Source organism: Octopus sinensis, linkage group LG7 (assembly GCF_006345805.1).
Source record: "Octopus sinensis linkage group LG7, ASM634580v1, whole genome shotgun sequence".
Taxonomy (NCBI): Eukaryota; Metazoa; Mollusca; class Cephalopoda; order Octopoda; family Octopodidae; genus Octopus; species Octopus sinensis.
This window is the reverse complement of record NC_043003.1, coordinates 7066438-7088887: the sequence shown is the minus strand read 5'-3', so window position 1 is coordinate 7088887 and position 22450 is coordinate 7066438. Positions and strand designations below refer to the sequence as shown.

Genomic DNA, 22450 nt, shown 5'->3' with positions numbered 1-22450 from the left:
TACTGACCCACGACCATCTGACAACTGATATTGGTTTGTTTATGGCCCCCATAAACTGTAAAAAAGACCAATAGAATAAGTACTAGACTTAAAAAAATATCCAAAGTGCTGGTATTGGTTTGTTTGACTAAAACATTTCTTTGACTGTGCCCCAGCATGGCCACAATCTAATGACTGAAGCACAGATCAAAGATACATATACATAAAAAAACACTGCATTTATTTGTGGTGCATGGAGTTTAGCCTCTTCTTCTTGAAAAAACTGCATTGAAAGAAATAATAATGATAATAAGTTGCCCTGATGCAGTACCAGGCATTGGCTGTCATAGCTTCTGATCTTAACTGATTGGAAGTGTCATCATGTACATTGTTTTGTCTTGGTATAAAAGATGGGCTACAGCAAATATTCTGCTCAATACCACAAATTTGCTTGTCAGTTGTTTGACCATAACCTGTTGAGCATGTCCCTTAGTGGCTGATGATATGTGCATCTCTGATCACGAGCAGAAGTTGTGGGGGAGCATCATAGCCATGGGTTGAGAGGAATTATTTGGGGTTTGGATAATTCACTTCTGGAAACCTGGGTGTTTTGTTCATCATCCTTAAACAACCCTTATTCAGGGACCTTTTGAGTGGGATGGGTTACTCGACCAGAAGAAAATTCTAACTGGGCCCCACCTGCAAGGTCATGTGCTGTTTATCTTGATATGAGATCACCATGTCGCGCACATATGGTTGTGATGCATGTGCCTGGTGTACCCTTATCAGACAGGTAGTCATAATGGGTATATAGGGCTTCGTATATTTTACCCCAGTGTCACTTTGGTGGCATGCACTGCTCTCTCACTCAATAATAATAATAATAATAATAATAATAATGTTCTGTTTCATTCCAGCATTGTAGAACTCGTGCCAATGATCTCAATAAAACAGGAATATCTCTGGAGCTGCTGCCCTTACAACCTCCAAATCAGACCTTTGATGTCAGTAAGTTCTACAAGGTAATTATACAACTGTTTAATATTTAATTTAACGAGAGTAAGGCGGTGAGCTGGCAGAATCGTTAGCATGACAGACAAAATGCATAGTGGCATTCTGTCTGTCTTTACACTCTGAGTTCAAATTCCGTTGTGGTCAGTTTTGCCTTTTTCTCCCTTTGCAAGTTGAACACTGGGGTCAATGTGATCAACTTACCCTCACCCCTGAAATTACTGGCCTTGTGCAAAAATTTGAAACTTTGCATTTAATAAGAATAATTAGTTTTCTTTAGTCTCAGGTAAATTTTAATTAATGCAGTTTCACACCTCACCTTGAAAAATGCATTTTTTAAAAAATGTTTTCAGATTTATAGGTGTAGGAGTGGCTGTGTGGTAAGTAGCTTGATTACTGACCACATGGTTCCGGGTTCAGTCCCACTGCGTGGCACCTTGGACAAGTGTCTTCTACTATAGCCTCAGGCCAACCAAAGCCTTGTGAGTGGATTTGGTAGACAGAAATTGAAAAAAGCCCGTCGTATATATTTGTGATTGTATGTGTATATATATATATATATGTATGTGTCTGTGTTTGTTCCCCCAACATCGCTTGACAACTGATGCTGGTGAGTTTACGTCCCCGTAACTTAGCAGTTTGGCAAAAGAAACCGATAGAATAAGTAGTGGGGTTGATATGCTCAACTAAAGGCGGTGCTCCAGCATGGCCGCAGTCAAATGACTGAAACAAGTAAAAGAGTAAAAGAGATTCTTAGGTTTTAGATGTCGGAGATTACAAATATGTAAAAAAAAAACAGATTTTGAAAAATACTCCCCCCCCCCCCCTTAAAATTTAAAACTTTTTTTTGAAATTTTTTTTTTTCTAATCTACATGGGGAAATTCAGGAATTTTAACAACAATATCAAAACAGCAATTTCTACAGTTTAGCCAAATGAACATGGAAAGTGCACTGTACATAGGCTGCTTTAATGAAATTTCCACACTTCAATATATATCATCATCATCGTTGTTGTTGTTTAACGTCAGCTTTCCATGCTGGCATGAGTTAGGCAGTTTGAGGATTGTACATTTAAAATAAAGGGGTATGGGGTATTTAAAATTTTGAAAATGTTTTTTTGCATATTTGTAATTGCCAACAACTAAAACCTAAGAACGCAAAGAAATTTTTCCAAAAAATCGCATGTTTCAAGGTGAGGTGCAAAACTGCATTCGCCCCTGTTGTGGTTATTATCATCTCATTCTCAACTTTTCTTTTGTTTTTCTTCCACTTTTATTAGAATATTTTGTCTATCATTCATGGAGATGAAATTGAACAGTTGCCTGACACAACAGAAAAACTGGAAGGCTTGTTAGAGAGGTGAGTTTATTTTCATTACCCTCTTTTTTAGCTTCTATCATCATCATTTAATATTTATACCTGTGCCGGTGGCATGTAAAAAGCATCATCTGAATGTGGCCGATGCCAGTGCCGCCTTGACTGGCTTCTGTGCTGGTGGCACATAAAAAGCACCATCCGAACGTGTGGCTGATGCCAGTGCTGCCTTGACTGGCTTCTGTGCCAGTGGCACGTAGAAAACACCAACCAATCATGGCCACTGCCAGCCTCCCCTGGCACGTAAAAAGCACCCACTACACTCACAGTGGTTGGCGTTAGGAAAGGCATCCAGCTGTAGAAACACTGCCAGATCAGACTGGAGCCTGGTGCAGCCTCCTGGCTTCCCAGACTCTGGTTGAACTATCCAACCCATGCTAGCATGGAAAGCGGACGTTAAACGATGATGATGATGTGTGGTCATAGATTGGATGGTTCAACAGAATTCTACAAGTCAGAAGACTGCATTGTATTCCAGTCTCTATTATGGCATGGCTTCTAAAACCGCTTTATCCTTCTTAATGCCATTCATCTTCATCATCATTGTCATTTAACATCCATTTTCCATGCTAGCATGGGTTGGATGGTTTGTCAGGAGCTATTCAGCTGAAGAACTTTCCAGGCTCCATGTGTACTATGGCATGGCTTCTATGACTGGATGCCCTTCCTAATGCCAACCACCTTTACAAAGTGTGCTGGGTGCTTTTACATGGCACCGGTATGGGTCTCTTTTTTTACATGGCACCAGCGCCCACAAGATTAGGGATGCTCAGCTGGAGCCAGAAGACCCAGACCCTTGTCATCCCCTCTGTAAATCCCAATGTCTGTAGCTCCTTTCTCACCACTTCATCCCACATCTTCCAACCACTTTACACAATATCAATCATACTAATCCTATCCAGTCCCCTTCCTCTCCCTGCAGAACTGGGTATGCCCTTGTGGCTAAGAATTTCTCTTTGCAACCACATAGTCTTGGGTTCCCTGGGTAGATATCTTCTACCATCATGACTTCAGCTTCACCAATTCTTTATCAGTCAAATTTGGTAAATGCAAACTGTATGGAAACCCTATATGTATATATAGGCACAGGAGTGGCTGTGTGATAAGTAGCTTGCTTACCAACCGCATGGTTCCGGGTTCAGTCCCATTGCATGGTACCTTGGGGATGTGTAGAGGCACATGGCCTAGTGGTTAGAGCAGTGGACTCGCGGTCGAGGGATCGCGGGTTCGAATCTCAGACCGGGCGATGTGTGTGTTTATGAGTGAAACACCTAAGTTCCACGCGGCTCCGGCAGAAGGTAATGGCAAACTTCTGTTGACTCTTTCGCCACAACTTTCTCTCACTCTTTCCTCCTGCATCTTGCAGCTCACCTGCGACTGACCGGCATCCCATCCAGGTGGGGAACCTATATGCCAAGGAAACCGGGAAAACCGGCCCTTATGAGCCAGGCATGGCTCGAGAAGGAATTTTGGAGAAGTGTATTCTACTATAGCCTCGGGCTGACCAAAGCCTTTTTAGTGGATTTGGTAGACAGAAACTGAAAGAAGCTCATTGTGTGTGTGTGTGTATGGTTGGGAAGCAATTTCTTATCCCACGGCTATGCTTGCACTTGTGTGTGTGTGTGTGTGTGTGTGAATTATTGTGTTGAGTCAAACGTTTTGTAATATTTCGGTAACTTGTTTGCTTTATTGGTCAAGCTACAACGAAAGTAGCCTAGCAGTCAAAGTAGAGGCCATTCTATTGCACCATCTGAAGCCACCTTTCGGCCAGTTCTTTGATACCTATTTCTTTACCACCCACAAGGGGCTAAACACAGAGGGGACAAACAAGTACAGACAAACGGATTAAGTTGATTACATCGGCACCAGTGCATAACTGGTACTTAATTTATCGACCCCGAAAGGATGAAAGGTAAAGTCTACCTCGGCGGAATTTGAACTCAGAACGCAGCGGCGGACGAAATACCACAAAGCATTTCAACCGGTGTGCTAATGATTCTGCCAGCTCACTGCCTTCTTTGATGCCACACTGACACTAGTTCTTGTCCTTTGAAGTGAAGAACTTTTTCACCGAAGCTTCCACCTCATCGTCATTGAAGAAGTGTTGCAAGCACAGGAAGGGAGTCATAGTTCAGAACAAGTAATAATTCAAGGGAGCTGGGTCCAGACTATATGTTAGGTGTAACATTAATTTGATTCCCCCTAATTCCTGGAGCTTATTCTGGGTTGTTCCCGCAGTACGAAGTCTTGCGTTGTCTTGCTACACAGGAGCTCACTTTCTCTTTATCAATGTTGGGTATTTTTGCCACACAATGGCATAGATCTGCTCCAGCTGTTCAGGGTACATGCTGGCATCAATGGCTCAGCCATCCGGAACAAACTTGTAGCGAATCACCCTCTCATAATTCAAGCAGACGCAGAGCAGTACCTATTTCTTTACTACCCACAAGGGGCTAAACATAGAAGGGACAAACAAGGACAGACAAACGGATTAAGTCGATTACATCGACCCCGGTGCATAACTGGTACTTAATTTATAGACCCCGAAAGGCAAAGTCAACCTCGGCGGAATTTGAACTCAGAACGTAGCGGCAGACAAAATACTGCTAAGCATTTCACCCGGTGTGCTAACGTTTCTGCCAGCTCGCCGCAGAGCAGTACCTTGTGTTTGAAATGCCCCTGTTTGGCAATAGGTTCCTGGTCCTTGCTTAAATACTGCTTATGCACATTAGGATTACTAAAAATATTTCCCTGAGATTCATACTTGTTCTGAAGAAAGCAAATAAGGTGCTGAAATATTGTAAAACTTTTGTTTCAACACAGTATTATAATCGTACATTGATTTCCCCATGACATGAGACCAATGTTTGGATAGTCTTTGATGGCAAAAAGTTAATGCATTGTGTAAAAAGTGCTTTGTGGTATCAAGCTCCCTATTAAATTTGTTCCCATTATGCCTGGTTACCTTTGCCTTTTGTAGTCCTCTGGCCATTGCTAAAAGAATACCAGAAATCATACTGGCTATCAATATGGTCAACTAAGACCCCTTGAACATGTTGCCCCAGCATGGTCACAGTTCATTTCACATTTGTGTTCCATACTGGCATGGGTCCAGTAGTTTGATAGGAGCTGCACCAGTCCCCATTCTCTGTTTTGGCTTGGTTTCTACAGCTGGATGCCCTTCCTAATGCCAACTGCTTTACAGCATATACTAGGTGCTTTTTACTTGGCACTAACACCTGTGAGGTTGCCAAGCAACTTACGAGACAAAGACGTCTCAACTGGAAGTGGGAGTGGAACCAAGGGAAGTGGGTGTGTACCAGGTGAGGGGTCAGAGTGAGGCCAATAACAGCAATGCAGATGTTTCTTTCAGTTGCCCTGTATGTTTCTCATAATTATGGTTGCTCCAAATATTTTTCAGGGTGAGGTGTAAAGAGCGTCAGAAGAGAGTTCTACGTAGGTTACCCCTACGTATTGGTGATGGTATTGAAGCAACTGTTGGCCTGTGAGTCATTGTATTTCTTAAATTTGTATTCTTTTTTATCATCAACATCATTATTCTTTTATTTATAATGTTTTTATATCATTCTCTATATGTATATTCATGTTATATACATATATATACATATATATATATATATATATATATATATATATATATATATATATATATAAATTAGAAAAAACTATTATTATTTTATTATTTTTCAATTTACTCAATCATCGGTATATTATTGTTATTTTAATTTTAATATTTCTATTATATGTAATTTTCTAGATAATATAATTTAATTTTTCATTTTGAATTGATAAAAGGTGGTTTTTCTAATTTTTATATATATATTATATTTTGTGAAATTTGATTTAGTATTTCTAAATTGAATTTTTCCCTGTAAGTTAGGAATAATATTCCCTCAAATAATTATATATATATATATATATATATATATATGTATATAATCTAATTAGAGGGTGTGTTGACCTCAGGAAGGGATGGTTTCATCCAGAAAATACTGGTTCAATAGTTAATATTTTTAGGGAATAAATTTCCTTAAAATAAGTATACATATAAAAACATAGTTTATATTCATATAAAGGAAAAAAAAAAGAAAATGGTGATTATGAAGTTAATAATTATTAGTGAAGATGATTAATTTACTGTTAATAATAAACAATTATTAACTTCCAAATCTCCATTTTCTTCTTTGATCGGCCATATCTGGTATTTGTTTAGTTTTAGAATGACATTGCAGGGTAGGTGTGATAAGATGGATCTACCCAGTTTGAATGTAAAACAGCCGGAATATTTGAGCCAGGTGTGGCCGGTTTAAACAGTAAGGAGTTAATGCATTTTGGCAATCAATTGGATTCTTCTGAGAATTATTTAGTTGTTTGATTAATCAGGGTGAGATGAAACTGAGAGGAATGTCCATGATTCAGGTAAAATGTTAATATCTCAGCAGAGACACAAGAATAGTTGTGTGGTTAAGAAGCTTGCTTTGCAACCGTGTGGTTTTGGGTTCAGTCCCACTGTGCAGCACCTTGGACAAGTGTCTTCTACAATAGCCTGGGGCTGACCAATGCGTTCTGAGTGAATTTAGTAGATAGAAACTGTGTGGAAGCCTCTGAGTGTGTGTGTGTGTGTCTGTGTATCCTCCACAACCGCTTGACTATCAGTGATGGTTTGTTTACATCCCTGTAACTTAGCAGTTCCACAGAGGAGACCAATACAATAAGTACTGGACTTAAAAATAACTAGTGGGGTCAGTTTGTTGGCTAAACCCTTCAAGGTGATGCTCCAGCATGACTTCAATCCAATGTTGCATCAAATAATTTTATAAAAAGTGTTGCCATATCGAAATTTCTCCAATTTTATTTCTTTTGTTCTCTCTTCCCTCCCTCCCTCTTTTCTTTCTTTCTCTTCCTCACTCTTTTTCTCTTTCCCTCCCCATTTCTCTCTCCCTCCCTCTTTCTCTCTGCCCTCCCTCTCTCCTGTTTTCCTCCCTCTTCCCTCCCTTTTCTCTCTTTCCCCCCTCTCCCTTTCCTCTCCCCACTTCCCCTCCCTCTTTCCCTCTTCTCTCCCTCTTTCTCTCTTCCCCCCTCTTTCCCTCTTCCCTCCCTCTTTCTCTCTACCCTCCTTCTCTCCTGCTTTCCCCCTCTTTCTCTCTTCCCTCCCTCCCTTTTCTCTCTATTCCCCCTCTCCCTTTCCTCTCCCCACTTCCCCTCCCTCCTTTTCTCTCTCTCACACCCACAACATAGGCCAATTGTAATCCTCTTTCTCTCTCATTCTAGTTTCCGATTGAAGCAACGTTGCCAAAAACCTCCGTCTGTTCGTCTTTACAAGAGGGACAACAGTGAAGTGAAGAGTAACAGACAGTTTTATCTACAGGTATTCAATATATGTTAAGACCCAGTCGTACATCAGACTTAATTAAACATGCCTTTAATTACAAGGTGCATTCCATAAGTTTTGAGTCTTTTTTTAGGAGAAGCAGTTGCAACTGTTCTTGATTATTTGAATTTTAATGTGTCATCGTAATACATCTAATAAGCTGACCTGCCACCTTTTGTTATTTTAGATTGAAGGAGACAGTTCTCTCAAAACTTCAGGAATGCACTTTGTATGTATCAGCTTTGTTGTCCATTGACATCAACATCACATTATTTGACCATTTCACAATCATAATGTTTCCTTCTTGAGTCATGTCAGTGTAGACTTTAATAATTGTTTCCTTTTAGTACAAGTCACATACCAATAACTGGTTAATAAACTGCTTCCTTCAATGAACTGAAGCAAAGCAGGCTATCCCAAGATCTAAGAATTATTCACTTAGTACTTTTAAAAATATTCTTCAGGATACTGGTGAAACTCTTATGCCTCAAGACATCAAATATTCCAAGACATATGGCAACAAGACTGCTACATTTGAGAAAGAGGAAGTCACGAAAATTCGCATGTTTGGTGAACCAGGTGAGTTTTGTTACTGAAGAATTGTTTAAGAGGCTGCTTGGCTTTTTGCAGTCATAGACATACATGCTTGTATGCTTGCAGTTTAGATTGTCACAGTTGCCATCCAGTTTCATTCTTTAAATGAAATCATTTCTCATCAGTTACATTAATAATATTCTTAAGAACAGCATGAATGAATGTCACATAATCTTCATTACCCTGTGCCAGTGGCATGTAAAAAGCACCATCCGAATGTGGCCGATGCTAGTATCCCCTGACTGGCTCTCATGCCGGTGGCATGTAAAAGGCACCATCAAAATGTGGCCGATGCTAGTACCTCCTGACTGGCCCCCTCGTGCCAGTGGCACGTAAAAAGCACTATCTGAACATGATTGATGCCAGGCCTGCCTGAATGGCTCCTCTGCTGGTGGCACGTAAAAAGCACCCACTACGCTCTGAGAGTGGTTGGCGTTAGGAAGAGCATCCAGCTGCAGAAACTTGCTAGATCAGATTGGGCCAAGAGGGTGGCTCTGCACACACAAGCAGGGGAACCCAGTTGTGGATGTCAGACAATTTCTGCGGCCACATCACCCCTAACACCAGGCCACCTAACTCCCCAGACTGTAACCCCCCTTGATTATTATGTGTGGGACACAGTTGAGCGAAAGACCAACAAAACTCCTTGTTACACGAAAGATGACCTGCAGGAAAGGATTATGGCAGCATTCACCAACTTAAATGAGGAGACCATTGAGAAGAGTTGCAGGAGATTCTGAAGTCATCTAGAGGCAGTGGATGAAGCCAAAGGCAATTTTATTGAATAAATTTACTCTTTAGTATTTCAAGATATTTTTATGTAATTTTGGTAAATATATCTGTTAAAATGTGATGTCAGTGTTATTGTGTAATATAGAGGACAATCTATTCACCGGACCCTGTATGTATGATAGTTGTCTTTTAGTCTCTGTCTACCAGATCCATTCGCAAGGCCCTGGTTGACCTAAGCTATAGTTGGAGACACTTGCCCAAAGTGCCACACAGTGGGACTGAACCCTAGACCAAATGGTTGGGAAGCAAGCCTCTCAATCGCACATCCACTCTTGTGACTGCTTGCAAAGTAATTTAACCTTCTCTTTATAGGATTCAAACTCCTGGGTTTTCAGCAACAGAAAGATGTGAGAACACATTACCATATTAAACCAACACACTTCATTTATCCTGAAGAGAAGGTCTGTTGTTATTTTTTTTTTTTTTTACCGTTTGATTTTAGTTTTACAATTTTAACAGCTGAAAAGCAAAACTTTTATATACCAACTTGTTTGTGATAAAACTCTATTCTGTTATGGCCCTTTCTCTACACGAGAAGAATATTTCAAATTTATGATTTACAAATTCATTTCTCCTTGTATCATTGCTATCCTCTAGCCCCTGACTCGTGTTCCACCCACACACCCTGTCTCACCGTACTATTGCTATCCATTAGCCCCTGACCTGTATGTTCCTCCCACATGTAACAAGAAAACTTTTCACACACCCTACCCCAACAAACCAATCTACAGACCCCAGTATTTTTTCTTTTGTAAGTCTGTCACTTATTTTATTGTTCCCTTTTGGTGAACTTTGTCTTTGTGTGTATGTTTCCCTAAACATCATGTGATGGTTGTAAATAAGCACCACTGTCATACAAGTGGTGTTGTTTCCAAACGTTTTTTTTTATTATTTTTCTTTTGTTAAACTGTAGAGTGCAACTTGAAAGATAATTTGGGTGGTATATCTAGCAGGTCACTTCACCATTTGACCAATGATATATAATCAATGAATATATATATTATAGCTTGTGGCTGAACTCCTTTCAAATTTCTGTTTTCCCATTTACAATTCTAAATCTTTGTATCTTATAACTTTTCCCTCATCTGTCTCTCTGTGTCCATCCTCCTTTCCATTCTCAGTTTTTTTCTTTTCTTTCTTTTCTCAAAATACAGTCTACAAGTGGCAGCACATGCTTTTTCTCAGCTTTACTTGACCGATGTTTGCAGCGAGGTGTTGTACCAATTTGTGAATATATATCATCTAAAACATCCGCTCCGGAATTTGTTGCCTTACTGCCACAGGTATGCTTTTCTTTTTTGTTTCAATATTTGCAAGAAATTGAATTGTATCTAAAATTCTAACATTTGGAATATTTCACAAATGTTTTATAATAAATTATAAAAGCTTACAATAAATTGTAAACGTATGAGATTTAATGTGATGTATCTTTTATCTTTCAGAAAGAAACTTTTGAGAATGAAATCCAGTCAATGCCACCAGGCTTTCATGTGCTTTACCTTCCTCATGCTGAAGATTTCCGAGAATTAAATGTTGCCCCTACTACAAAAGGTTTGTCAAATTTGTTAGCATCGCTTTTCAAAATGAACAAATCTGTGGGGTTTTTTTATAACATCCCTGGGAGCAACAGGAAAAATATAATTGTTGTTGTCATTGTTTAGCTACAAGATGGTTCTAATTGAGTAGAAATGTGATCAAAGGCATTTTGTTTTCTTTCTCAGTATAGTACACCTCTGACTATATTGGTGATTTAGCTGCTACTTCTTGTAGGTTTGGCATCAGCATAGAGCGTTCCTTAACCCTTTCGTTACCAAACCGCCCGAAAAAAATTTTGGTAAATGTGACCAAACCGCCCGAATTTACCTATTTATATTTAAATGAGAATATCAGAGCAAATCTCTTTAGTACATTCGTGAAAACACGTATTATACTTCGTAAACAGTTCAACTACAGTTTTGTACAAAAATCGAAGTGTAATTTTAATTCCGTGAATTTTGGGAGATTTTTTTCCGAAATTTGTTCCTATTGTGTTTTCAAAATTTGTAATTCTGACAAAAAATGGATACAAATTTCATTATATCAAGCAGCAAGTCAGAATTCAAAGGATTTTCTACTGAAGACCTTCATAAATCTAACTCTATGACTGAAAAAAAAAAGCACGTGGTATTTGATAATGAATCTGATGTTTCATTTTCCGAAAGTGAAAACAGTGAATCCGAGAGCTCCGACAGCGATAAAGAAAATGAATTGGCACCTGAATGGAGTGAAAATTTAAAAACTGTTTCTTTCGGTGATTTTTCTGAAGAAACTGGACCAAGCCAGAGACTTTCCCAGAAGAGTAAGGCCTTAGACTATTTCTTTTGACTTTTTCGAATGAGCCTATTTGAAATCATTACGACGGAAACAAACCGTTACGCTAAATGTAAACAAAACGAAAGAAAGGATAGTTTGTGGTTTCCCATAACCTTAAATGAAATTAAGACTATTTTGCCATAAATATTATTATGGGTATCAGAAAGTTACCCAGAATAACAAATTCTATCGTAAAATTTTGTTGTATACCCAACTGAATATTAGCTAATAACCCATTTTCTATAGCGATGTTCGAACAAAATTTTAATAATTTAATATTTTGTTGAATTTACCTGTATCTACCTGCAATTAGAGTCACTTTGTGACAAAAATTATAGTATAGAATTGGTTGAGAACATTTCATTAAATTATCTTCCAAAAATCAGATTAATATATTGATAAATAAAAAAGTTATAGTTGTTTAATGAAACCAGACTAAATTTATGATTGTTAGAAATTAATTGAAACACATAAGGGGTGTATTTTGGTCAGAAATATAGTAACGAAAGGGTTAAAGACAATTTATTCCTGTTAATTTGACTTTCAATGAATCATCAGGGTTATGAATGGCACCACAATAAATGACTTTATTTTCTATTTTTTCTCCCTTGAAAATAAAATTGTTTGTAATGGTGCCTTCCAGTATTAATCGTTTTGTAGTTAAACCAACCATGTCCAACCCAAGTATTCTACCTGTTTTTCTTTGAAATTCATTAGATCTGGCCTGTCATACCAACCCTGCAATGTCATTCTAAAAGCGAACAATCACAACCTTGAAATCTTGAAGCTACAAGTTAATATGTGATTAATTGAAAACAATGTTGTGGCTGATGCCAGTGCCATCTGACTGGCACCTGTGCCAGTGGCATGTAATATGTGCCATTCCAGCGTGGCCAATGCCAGTACTGCCTGACTGGCTCCTGTGCTTGTGACCCGTAAAAAGCACCATTTGAGTGTGGTTGATACCAGTGCCACCTAACTGGCTCCCATGCCACTTTGCTTCCATCTATCGCTCAGACTGGGATAGCCACTTTGCCTCCGTCAGGTCCAATGCTCGAAAGGAACTCGGCCAGTACTCAGCCACTTACACATAAATTACGCAAGAAGGCTGTTCCATTGATCAGATCAACTGGACCACTTATTGTCATCACCAACAGAAAGAGTTGCCATTTCTATAGTTACCATATTGACTGTTTTTGTTACCTCAACTAAAGATCAGCATTATTGGGTTGTTGTATTTTGTTTTCTTTCCAGCTCAAGACGGACAGATTGATTTGGCCAAGAAACTCATCAAATCCCTTAAAATCAAATACAACTTCACCCACTTCGACAATCCTCCTCTTAAGTACCATTGGATGAATATCGAAAACAGGGTCCTGGACAAGGAATCATCTGAAGAATTTGTTGATAATACATGTAAGTTTATCGTGGAGTTTATTTTATTTTTATATTTTTTATCGAAGCTAGTATGCTCCGTTGGATGTGTAATGTCAGTGTTCATAGTCGACAGAGTGTAAGTACCTTGAGAGAAAAGTTGGACCTAAGAGGCATCAGATGTGTGCAAGAGAGACGATTGCGCTGGTATGGTCATGTGGTGAGAATGGATGAAGATAGGTGTGTGAAAAAGTGCCACACCCTGGCAGTTGAGGGGACCTGTGGAAGAGGTAGACCCAGGAAAACCTGGGTCGAGGTGGTGAAGCACGACCTTCGAACTCTAGGTCTCACCAAGGAAATGACCAGAGACCGAGACCTATGGAAGTATGCTGTGCGTGAGAAGACCCGGCAAGACCAGTGAGAACAATCAAAATCAAACCATATAACAGAAAGCAGGGGTTAAGTGACCCATCCGTTCGTGTTCGCTGTCAGCCTCGTCTGGCACCCGTGCCGGTGATACGTAAAAGCACCATTCGCTCGTGGCCGTTTGCCAGCTCTGCCTGGCCCCCGTGTCGGTGGCACGTAAAAGCATCATCCGTTCGTGTTCGTTGCCAGCCTCGCCTGGCCCCGTGCCAGTGACACGTAAAAGCACCATCCGTTCGTATCCGTTGCCAGCCTCGCCTGGCCCCGTGTCGGTGGCACGTAAAAGCACCATCCGTTCGTGGCCGTTCGCCAGCTCTGTCTGGCACCTGTGCAGGTGGCACGTAAAAAACACCCACTACACTCGCGGAGTGGTTGGCGTTAGGAAGGGCATCCAGCTGTAGAAACACTGCCAGATCAGACTGGGCCTGACGAAGCCTTCCAGCTTCACAGACCCCAGTTGACCCGTCCAACTCATGCTAGCATGGAAAGCGGACGCTAAACGATGATGATGATGATGATTTGTTTCAATCATTAGACGGTGACCATGCTGGAGTGCTGGCTTGAAGAATTTTTAGTAGAATGAATCAGCCCCAAACCATTTTATTTTTTTTTAAGCCTGGTACTTATTCTATCAGTTTTTTTTTTTTTGGCAAACCACATCCGCCTTGAACTGGTTTCAACTGCTTTGCCTCTCTTCTTGGTGGCTTTCTTCAGTTGTTTGGATACCAGACCAATCTACTGCAAGAAATAGTGCACCAAAGTGGATCTGGTCTTTTAGCCCAATTGGTGAAAGTAACTGACATACTCCAGTCTTATGAGATCTCTTTAGTAAAGTACTGTATTTTAACATGTATAAGGCGAAGACATGTTGGGGCAAGTGAAATCGAAATCGAAATTGAACCAATCCTATGACTGGCACCCGGCAGATGCCAGGACCCCTGGACTGGTGGTACGTAAAAAGCACTATCCGAATCGTGGCCGATGCCAGCGCTGCCTCGACTGGCTTCCGTGCTGGTGGCTCGTAAATTGCACCAATCCGACCGTGGCTGTTGCCAGCCTCGCCTGGCACCTGTCCGGGTGGCACATAAAAAGCACCCACTACACTCACGGAGTGGTTGGCGTTAGGAAGGGCATCCAGCTGTAGAAACATTGCCAGATAAGACTGGAGCCTGGTGCAGCCTTCTGGCTTCCCAGATCCCCGGTCGAACCGTCCAACCCATGCTAGCATGGAGAACGGACGTTAAACGATGATGATGATGATGATGAAGGAAACCCCTTAATTTGGAGGAGGGAGGGCTTAAAATTTGGAAAAAAGGTTTTATAAAGGATTATAATCCTACCTATGTATAAGAAACTCCCTTAATTTTTTTCCCTAATTTTTGACAAAAAAAGGTTCCTTATACATCTTAAAATACGGTATATTCTACTAAGTTGGTAAGAAGAATAAGTGGGACTGATATAATAATAGATGGGATGTAGTGATGTTGTTTATGAATATCAACAATAGGGATGGGAGAAACTTGCTGAAGGAGTTGTCATCATCGTTTTAGCAATCACTTTTCAATTCTTGCATGGATTGGACAGAGTTCCCTGAGGCAGGTTTTCTGCACCTGGGTGCCCTTCTTGTCACCAATCCTCATTTGTTTCATAGCAAGTTAATATTTCCCCATGGCATGAGGGTTTTTTTGGGGGGTGGGGGGCGACAAGTGCCTTCTACTACAGCCTCAGGTCAACCAAAGCCTTGTGAGTGGATTTGGTAGATGGAAACTGAAAGAAGCCCGTCGTATATATGTGTGTGTCTGTGTTTGTCCTCCCAACATCGCTTGAAAACCGATGGTGGTGTGTTATTGTCACCATAACTTAGCAGTTCGGCAAAAGAGACTGATAGAATAGATCCTGGGGGTCGATTTGCTAGACTAAAGGCGGTGCTCCAGCATGGCAACAGTCAAATGACTGAAACAAGTAAAAGAGTAGAATATTAGAAGCAAATGGCATTCATTTACAACAATCCTGTGATGTCAAGCCAAGAAGACACAAACACGCACACATGCACCCACACCCACACACAAATAGGGTTTTTTTTACCAGTTTCTGCCTGCCAAATCCATTCAGAAGGCTTTGGTCGACCTGGGGCTGTAGTAAAAAACACTTGCCCAACAAGCTGCACTGTGGGACTGAACCAGAAACTGTCTGGTTGGGAGACAAACTTCTTTTTCATACAGCCACAGCTGTGTCAGATACATTCTCTAATATTTTCTTCCATTTTATAATGTTGTATTTATGTCCTGATCGTTTATTCCTGGATATTTGTATGGGAGACAACTCTGGACATATTCTAGCCTTATTAGACCTCCTTAAATGCAGTATAGGCTTCACGTACTTAATGAATTGGTAGTGGGACAATCTCCTATGAATACATACAATGCAGACATAACTGACAGCATTGTGGTAATGATTGAAACCTTAAGATATGTAAATAGTGTATTGCTTTAGCTGTTCTAGCTCCATTATTGTTTTTACTACTACTACTATTATGCATGGCTCAGTGGTTAGAGCATCGAGCTTACGATTGTGAGTTGTGTTCTTGAGCAAGCCACTTTATTTCACGTTGCTCCAGTTCACTCAGCTGTAGAAATGAGCTGCGACGTCATTGGTGCCGAGCTGTATCAACCTTTGCCTTTCCCTTGGATAACATTGGTGGCGTGGAGAGGGAGAGGCTGGTATGCATGGGCGACTGCTGGTCTTCCATAAAACAACCTTGCTCGGACTTGTGCCTGGGAAGGTAACTTTCTGGGTGCAATCCCATGGTCAGTCATGACTGAAGGGGGTCTCAGCAACTACTACTACTATTTTTCTTTCAGTTTTCTTTCCATTTCTTGCTGAGTGTCTTCCCAACACCTAGGGCAAAGAAACTAACTGTATACATTGGTAGGCCATTAAAATCAACATACCAGATTGTTCACTTATAAAAGTGAAGATTTGCTTAGCATTTTGTCCGGCTTCACGTTCTGAGTTCAAATTCCACCAAGGTCATCTTTGCCTTCCATTATTTCAGGGTCAATAAAACAAGCACCACTTAAAAATTTTGGTTCAATGTAATTGACTTTTTCCCTCTCCCCCCAAAATTGCTGACATTGTGCAAAAATTGGAAACTATTATTATATTATTATTATTATATTATTATCATTGTTATCATCATCATCATCATCGTTGTCGTCATTGTTGTTGTTAAGAAGGCAGAGGGCTGGCAGAACCATTAGGGCACCGAGTGAAATGCTTAGTGGTATTTCACCTGCCATTACACTCTGAGTTCAAATTCCATCTAGGTTGACTTTGCCTTTTATCCTTTCAGGGTCAATAAATTAAGTACCAGTGAAACACTGGGGTTGATGTAATCGGCTTATCTCCCTCCCCCAAGCTGCCCCTGTGCCAAAAATTTGAAATCATCATAGTTATTATTATTATTATCATTATTATTATTATTATTGTTATTATTATTATTATTATCATTATTATTATTATTATCATTATTATTATTATTATTATTAATCATCATTGTTACAGTACCAGACACTAAGGCTATGGATAAGAAAGGTGGAGAGGCAATAAAGAATTTCAAAGAAGCTGTGTTTCCCGAAGACTACAACCCAGACAACAAGAAAAAGGTAAGCGACACTGGGTTCTGTCTGTATGGATTGCTTAGACCCTATCCCAGATCCATGCTCGTTTAATGTCCATTTCCCCTGCTGCCATGGCTCAGTAGAAGTTGGCAAGCCAGAGGATTGCGCCAGCTACAATGTCTGCTTTGACATGGTTTCTACTGCTGGATGCCCTTTGTAACACTGACCATTTCACAGCGTGTAGTCGGTACTTTTTATATGGCACCAGCACCAGTGCAATCACCAAGTAACTTGCAAGGCAAGAGCCTTTCAACTAAGGTGCCAGGTGACGAGAGGTTAACCCTTTCATTACTGTATTTATTTTGAGATGCTCTGTGGTTTTTTTGATTACTTTTAAATATAACAAAGAATTTAGTAAAATAACTTAGTTATCATTAAGCTAGTGTTAGGAACATAAATTGTGACTAAGGTTTGGTGGAAGATTTTAATTTAAAACTTATGAAAATAAGACATTTGTACTACAGAGCCAGAGGTGGTTTCAGCCAGGTTGGTAATGAAAAGGTTAAAGTATGATTTGAGGGACGTGAACAGGTATCTTGCTGAAGAGCAAATACCTGGCTACTCCTCAGAAAAGACAGAAGAAATAACGATAAATTAAAATGTCATTGGTATTTGTGTATTGTCTTCCATTATTCTGTGTGTTATATGTTATTTGAAACTGTTTGTTATAATTTCGTTTTTCTTGCTTTTCTGTGACTGTAGAGAGCTGGAGGCGGCGACACTGCCAAAAAGACAGACTCTAGTAAACATCCACTGACGGACAAAGACTTGAAAGTATATTGGATGGATCAGAAGGTTAGTCTTATCTTCTATCTTTTACTGGTTTCAGTCATTAGGCTGTGGCCATGCTGGGGCAGTGCCTTGAAGAATTTTTAGTCGAATGAATCGACCCTGGTACTTCTATTTCTTTTTTTCTTTTTAAAGTCCAGTACTTATTCTGTCACTCTCTTTTGCCAAGCTGCTAAGTTATTGGGGACATAAACGCATCAACACCAGTTGTGAAGCAGTTGTAGGGAACACAAAAAAAACGCTAAGACACAGACACATAGACATATATATATATATATATATATATGTATATATATGTGTGTGTTATATATTTGTATATACATCATCATCATCATCATCGTTTAACGTTCGCTTTCCATGCTGGCATGGGTTGGATGGTTTGACTGAGGACTGGCGAGCCAGATGGCTGCACCAGGCTCCAATCTTGATCTGGCAGAGTTTCTACAGGTGGATGCCCTTCCTAACACCAACCACTCCGAGTGTGTAGTGGGAGCTTTTACGTGCCACCAGCACGGAGGCCAGATAGCTGCTCTGGCAACAATCACGCTCGGATGGTGCTCTTAATACCCTACTAGCATGGGGCTCGAGAGCCAGTAAGGGGACGCTGGTAACAATCACACTCGAATGGTGCCTTTTAAGTTCCACTGGCAGCACGGAAGCTGGTTAGCCACTCTGTCAATGATCACACTCGTATGGTGCTCTTTGCACCCTGCTAGCACAGACGCCCATCATCGAATTTGATTTTGATTTTTATATAAAAATGTATGTATTGATGTATATTCTTTTTTAATTGAACAGTTGGAGCAACTCAAAGTGGCTGACCTTGACAGACTGATGAAAGAAAATGGTATTAAATGTTCTACGAAGAAAAAGAAAGATTTAATTGATGCTATTAAAAGCCATTATGGTGATAGCAACACATAGGTACCCATCTTTTGCTGACCAATACCCAAATCCACAACAGTCGATTATATACAAAAACCTTCATGTTAAAAGAATTGAAGAAGAAAATATGGATTCACTCGTTGAAATGTCATCAAGATTTTTTGTAATGAGTTGCTATGGAAATGGCAGCTAATATTGCATTTACTGCTGATTAATATAGGATTAGAGGGGATTAGTGTCACAACATTTTGATCTTTGTTTTTGTTAGTCTCACACATACACATCTCATTCTCTCTCTCTCTACACACACACCATATTTGATGGTCTACAAGACACATTTTTTTTTTCCTGTATATGTGTTGCTGGAATCAGGGCATGTCTAGTCTAATATACCCATATGTCTTTTATGCCATCAAATACACCATATACACATGTGTGTGTATATATATATATATACATATATATATATATATGTATACATATTGTGTTTGATGACGTATAAGACACTTTTTTTCCAAGAATTTGTCTCATAAAACTTGCCTTGGGTCCTATGTGCAATGCTGGGTTTCTTTCACATGTTTTAATACACTAAGACCATTTTTCTTTCTGAATATATGTTACTGGAATCAGGGTGAGTCTAATATGCCCATCTTTTATGCCATCAATTACAGTATGGACTTTATTTTTATTCTTGCAGCTTTGCTATTGTTCTGTGAATATTCCCTGTTCATTGAACGACATTTATGTTTTGCATTAACACACCTCTTTTAATAACCAATGCTGGAGCAAACTTATTCGTTTCTCAAATCAAATTTAATCAAGTAAGCCTCCCGTCCTGCAATATCGTCTCATTAGACTATTTGTAGATACATGGTTTTCACTAATTCCATTGTGTCCAGACTCAACTGATGACATCCGGTGAAGTTTCTGGATTCAGTTTTTGACAAGTTGTTCTCTCTTTACTTCATACAGATATTTGTCTCTTTCTATGTATGTATGTATGTGTGTTTAGTTGAAAAATTTTCTTGAAATAAAAATTAACTCTATAATCATCATCATTCATCATTGTTCGACCGTGGTCGAGACAATAGAATTTACCATGTTACGCCAGACCTCACGGTCCATCATGGCATTACGGAGGTCCTGTTGCTGGATGCCTGTATCCCTGGAGATTACATCAGGGTAGGAGAGTGTGCGCCCTCTGGTATTGCGAGTAGATGGCTTCCAGAGGAGAAGAGTAGAAATTACCTCTTTTTCAGCTCTACAACAATGTCCAGCAAACTGGAATCTCATCTTTCACAAGGCATAGGTGTGGCTGTGTGGTAAGGAGTTTGCTTCCCAACCACATGGTTCTGGGTTCAGTTCCTTCTATGGTTCCTCGGGTGAGTGTCTTCTACTATATCCCTGTGTTGACCAAAGCCTTTTGAATGTATTTTGTAGACAGAAACTAAAAGAAACCTGTTATGTATAAACATGTATAAGGAGACCCCTTTCAGTCATGAATGACCATGGGATTGCACCTAGGAAATTACCTTCCGAGGCACAAGTCTGGGCAAGGTTGTTTATGGAAGACTGTCACCTGGGGTAAAGGGTAAGACCCCTTTCAGTCATGAATGACCATGAGCTTGCACCTAGAAAGTTACCCTCTGAGGCACAAGTCCGGGCAAGGTTGTTTGTGAAAGACCAGCAGTCACCCATGCATACCAGTCTCCCTTCTCCATGCCACCGATGTTATCCAAGGGAAAGGCAAAGGGGCCGATACAGCTTGGCACCAATAATGTCACAACTCATTTCTACAGCTGAGTGAACTGGAGCAAAGTGAAATAAAGTGTCTTGCTCAAGAACACAACACGCAACCCGGTCCGGGATTCGAGCTCACAACCTCATGATTTGTGAGCCGATGCTGTAACCACTGAGCCATGTGCCTTCACACACATGTTTATATACATGTTTTGTGTTCCTACCTCCTTGTCCTGACATCATATGATACTTCTAAATGTGTGTCACCTTGTTGCATTCTTCCATGAAAACATATTTGGTCATGAGGAAATATTACCTTATTTGGATATAAGTGAGGGTTGGTGATTGGAAGGGCATCCAGCTATAGAAAAATCTGTCTCAACAAATCCTGTCCAACCTATACTCTTTTCTCTCTTTTACATGTTTCAGTCATTTGACTGCGGCCATGCTGGAGCACCGCCTTTAGTCGAGCAACTCGACCCCGGGACTTATTCTTTTGTAAGCCCAGTACTTATTCTAGCGATCTCTTTTGCCGAACCGCTAGGTGACGGGGACGTAAACACACCAGCATCGGTTGTCAAGCAATGCTAGGAGGACAAACACAGACACATACATACATACATACATACATATATATATATATACATATATACGACAGGCTTCTTTCAGTTTCCGTCTACCAAATCCACTCGCAAGGCATTGGTCGGCCCGTGGCTATAGCAGAAGACACTTGCCCAAGATGCCACGCAGTGGGACTGAACCCGGAACCATGTGGTTGGTTAGCAAGCTACTTACCACACAGCCACATTTTAATGTTCACTATGTGAACATTAAAATTATAATAAAGAAATCTTAGAAAAACAGAATGACCCAAAGCTTTTGGAAGTTTTTATATTGTAAGGACTTTTGCTGTTAAGATTTTCAAACATACATTATTGGGCGATCCATATGGAGGATAACCCCATTACCTGTGTTTGAGAAACTTATCAGTGAAAGCGCTTACACAACATGAAAATTTCCTTCCAAAAGGTGTGTGTCATTCTGTTTTTGCCTAAGATTTTCATTATATTTTAAGAAAATTGTTTTAAAAAATATTGTGGTTCTTTCTAGTATTTTTTTGCAAAGACTTTTAAATAAATAAATACACACACACATATATAAGCGCATAATCTTTAAACATTAAAGACTCTTCCGTTTTTCCTTGTTGGTTGTTTTCTCACCTGGTTACTTGTTATTGTTTTTTTGCATAATTTTGCATAATTTCCAAAAAACATTTTTTGAAATAAATAAATAAATATATCCATACATATATATATATATATATATATAACTGAAGGGTCAAGAAATTGTTAACTATGACAGTGCCTTTCTCAAGCATCTTTGTATTATGAATTCCCAAGATATGGACATTCTATCATATTAAAAGAATTTTTTCATGTGTTAACATTTAAATGCCTCAATAAATATCATTATTAATTGTTCTTGTTTAAATTTGGTTTGTAATTTATTTTAGTTTTGTTGTATTTTGTACATAAATTACTTAGAGAAGGTGAAGTCATGCCTGCATCTTTTCTAAACCTTCCACATCCTAAGATCTTTCCCACGACAAAGCACTGAACTGCGAAATGTTTTAATGGTAGATGCAAATGTTTAAGTTGTAACATTCATTATCATCATCATTTAGTATCTGTTCTCCATTTTCCTGGTATGGGTTGGACGGTTTGACAGGAGCTGACCACCTGCCTGAATTCCATATCTGTTTTGGCATGGTTTTTACAGCCGGATGCCCTCCCTAACGCCAACCACTTTACAGAGAGTGCTGGATGCTTTTATACAGCACCAGCAGTGGAGGCACAATGGCCCAGTGGTTAGGGCAGCGAACTTGCGGTTTGAATTCCCAGACCGGGAGTTGTGCGTGTTTATTGAGCGAAAATACCTAAAAGCTCCACGAGGCTCCGGCAGGGTGTGGTGGCGACCCCTGTTGTACTCTTTCGCTCCATCTTTCTCTCACTCTTTCTTCCTGTTTCTTGTCCCCGACTTCCTACGCAACCACTGAGCCTAAAT

General features: G+C 39.8%; 1 protein-coding gene across 3 annotated transcripts in view; it reads left to right on the top strand.

The window, feature by feature from the left end:
* Positions 1-19660, top strand: part of LOC115214087 (X-ray repair cross-complementing protein 6-like) — a 36534-nt gene extending 16874 nt beyond the window's left edge. For 2 of the 3 annotated variants that reach the window (XM_036504478.1, XM_029783138.2), the window contains exons 9-20: positions 897-1001; positions 2271-2350; positions 5787-5870; positions 7658-7754; positions 8222-8336; positions 9456-9544; positions 10298-10426; positions 10586-10694; positions 12750-12911; positions 16857-16957; positions 17675-17767; positions 18560-19660. In XM_036504478.1, coding sequence (XP_036360371.1) covers positions 897-1001; positions 2271-2350; positions 5787-5870; positions 7658-7754; positions 8222-8336; positions 9456-9544; positions 10298-10426; positions 10586-10694; positions 12750-12911; positions 16857-16957; positions 17675-17767; positions 18560-18685 — 1290 coding nt within the window. In that variant the 3' untranslated portion in view covers positions 18686-19660. The remainder of the gene's footprint in view (positions 1-896; positions 1002-2270; positions 2351-5786; positions 5871-7657; positions 7755-8221; positions 8337-9455; positions 9545-10297; positions 10427-10585; positions 10695-12749; positions 12912-16856; positions 16958-17674; positions 17768-18559) is intronic. The other variant, XM_036504479.1, reaches the window with a different exon arrangement.
* Positions 19661-22450: the final 2790 nt, after the last annotated feature.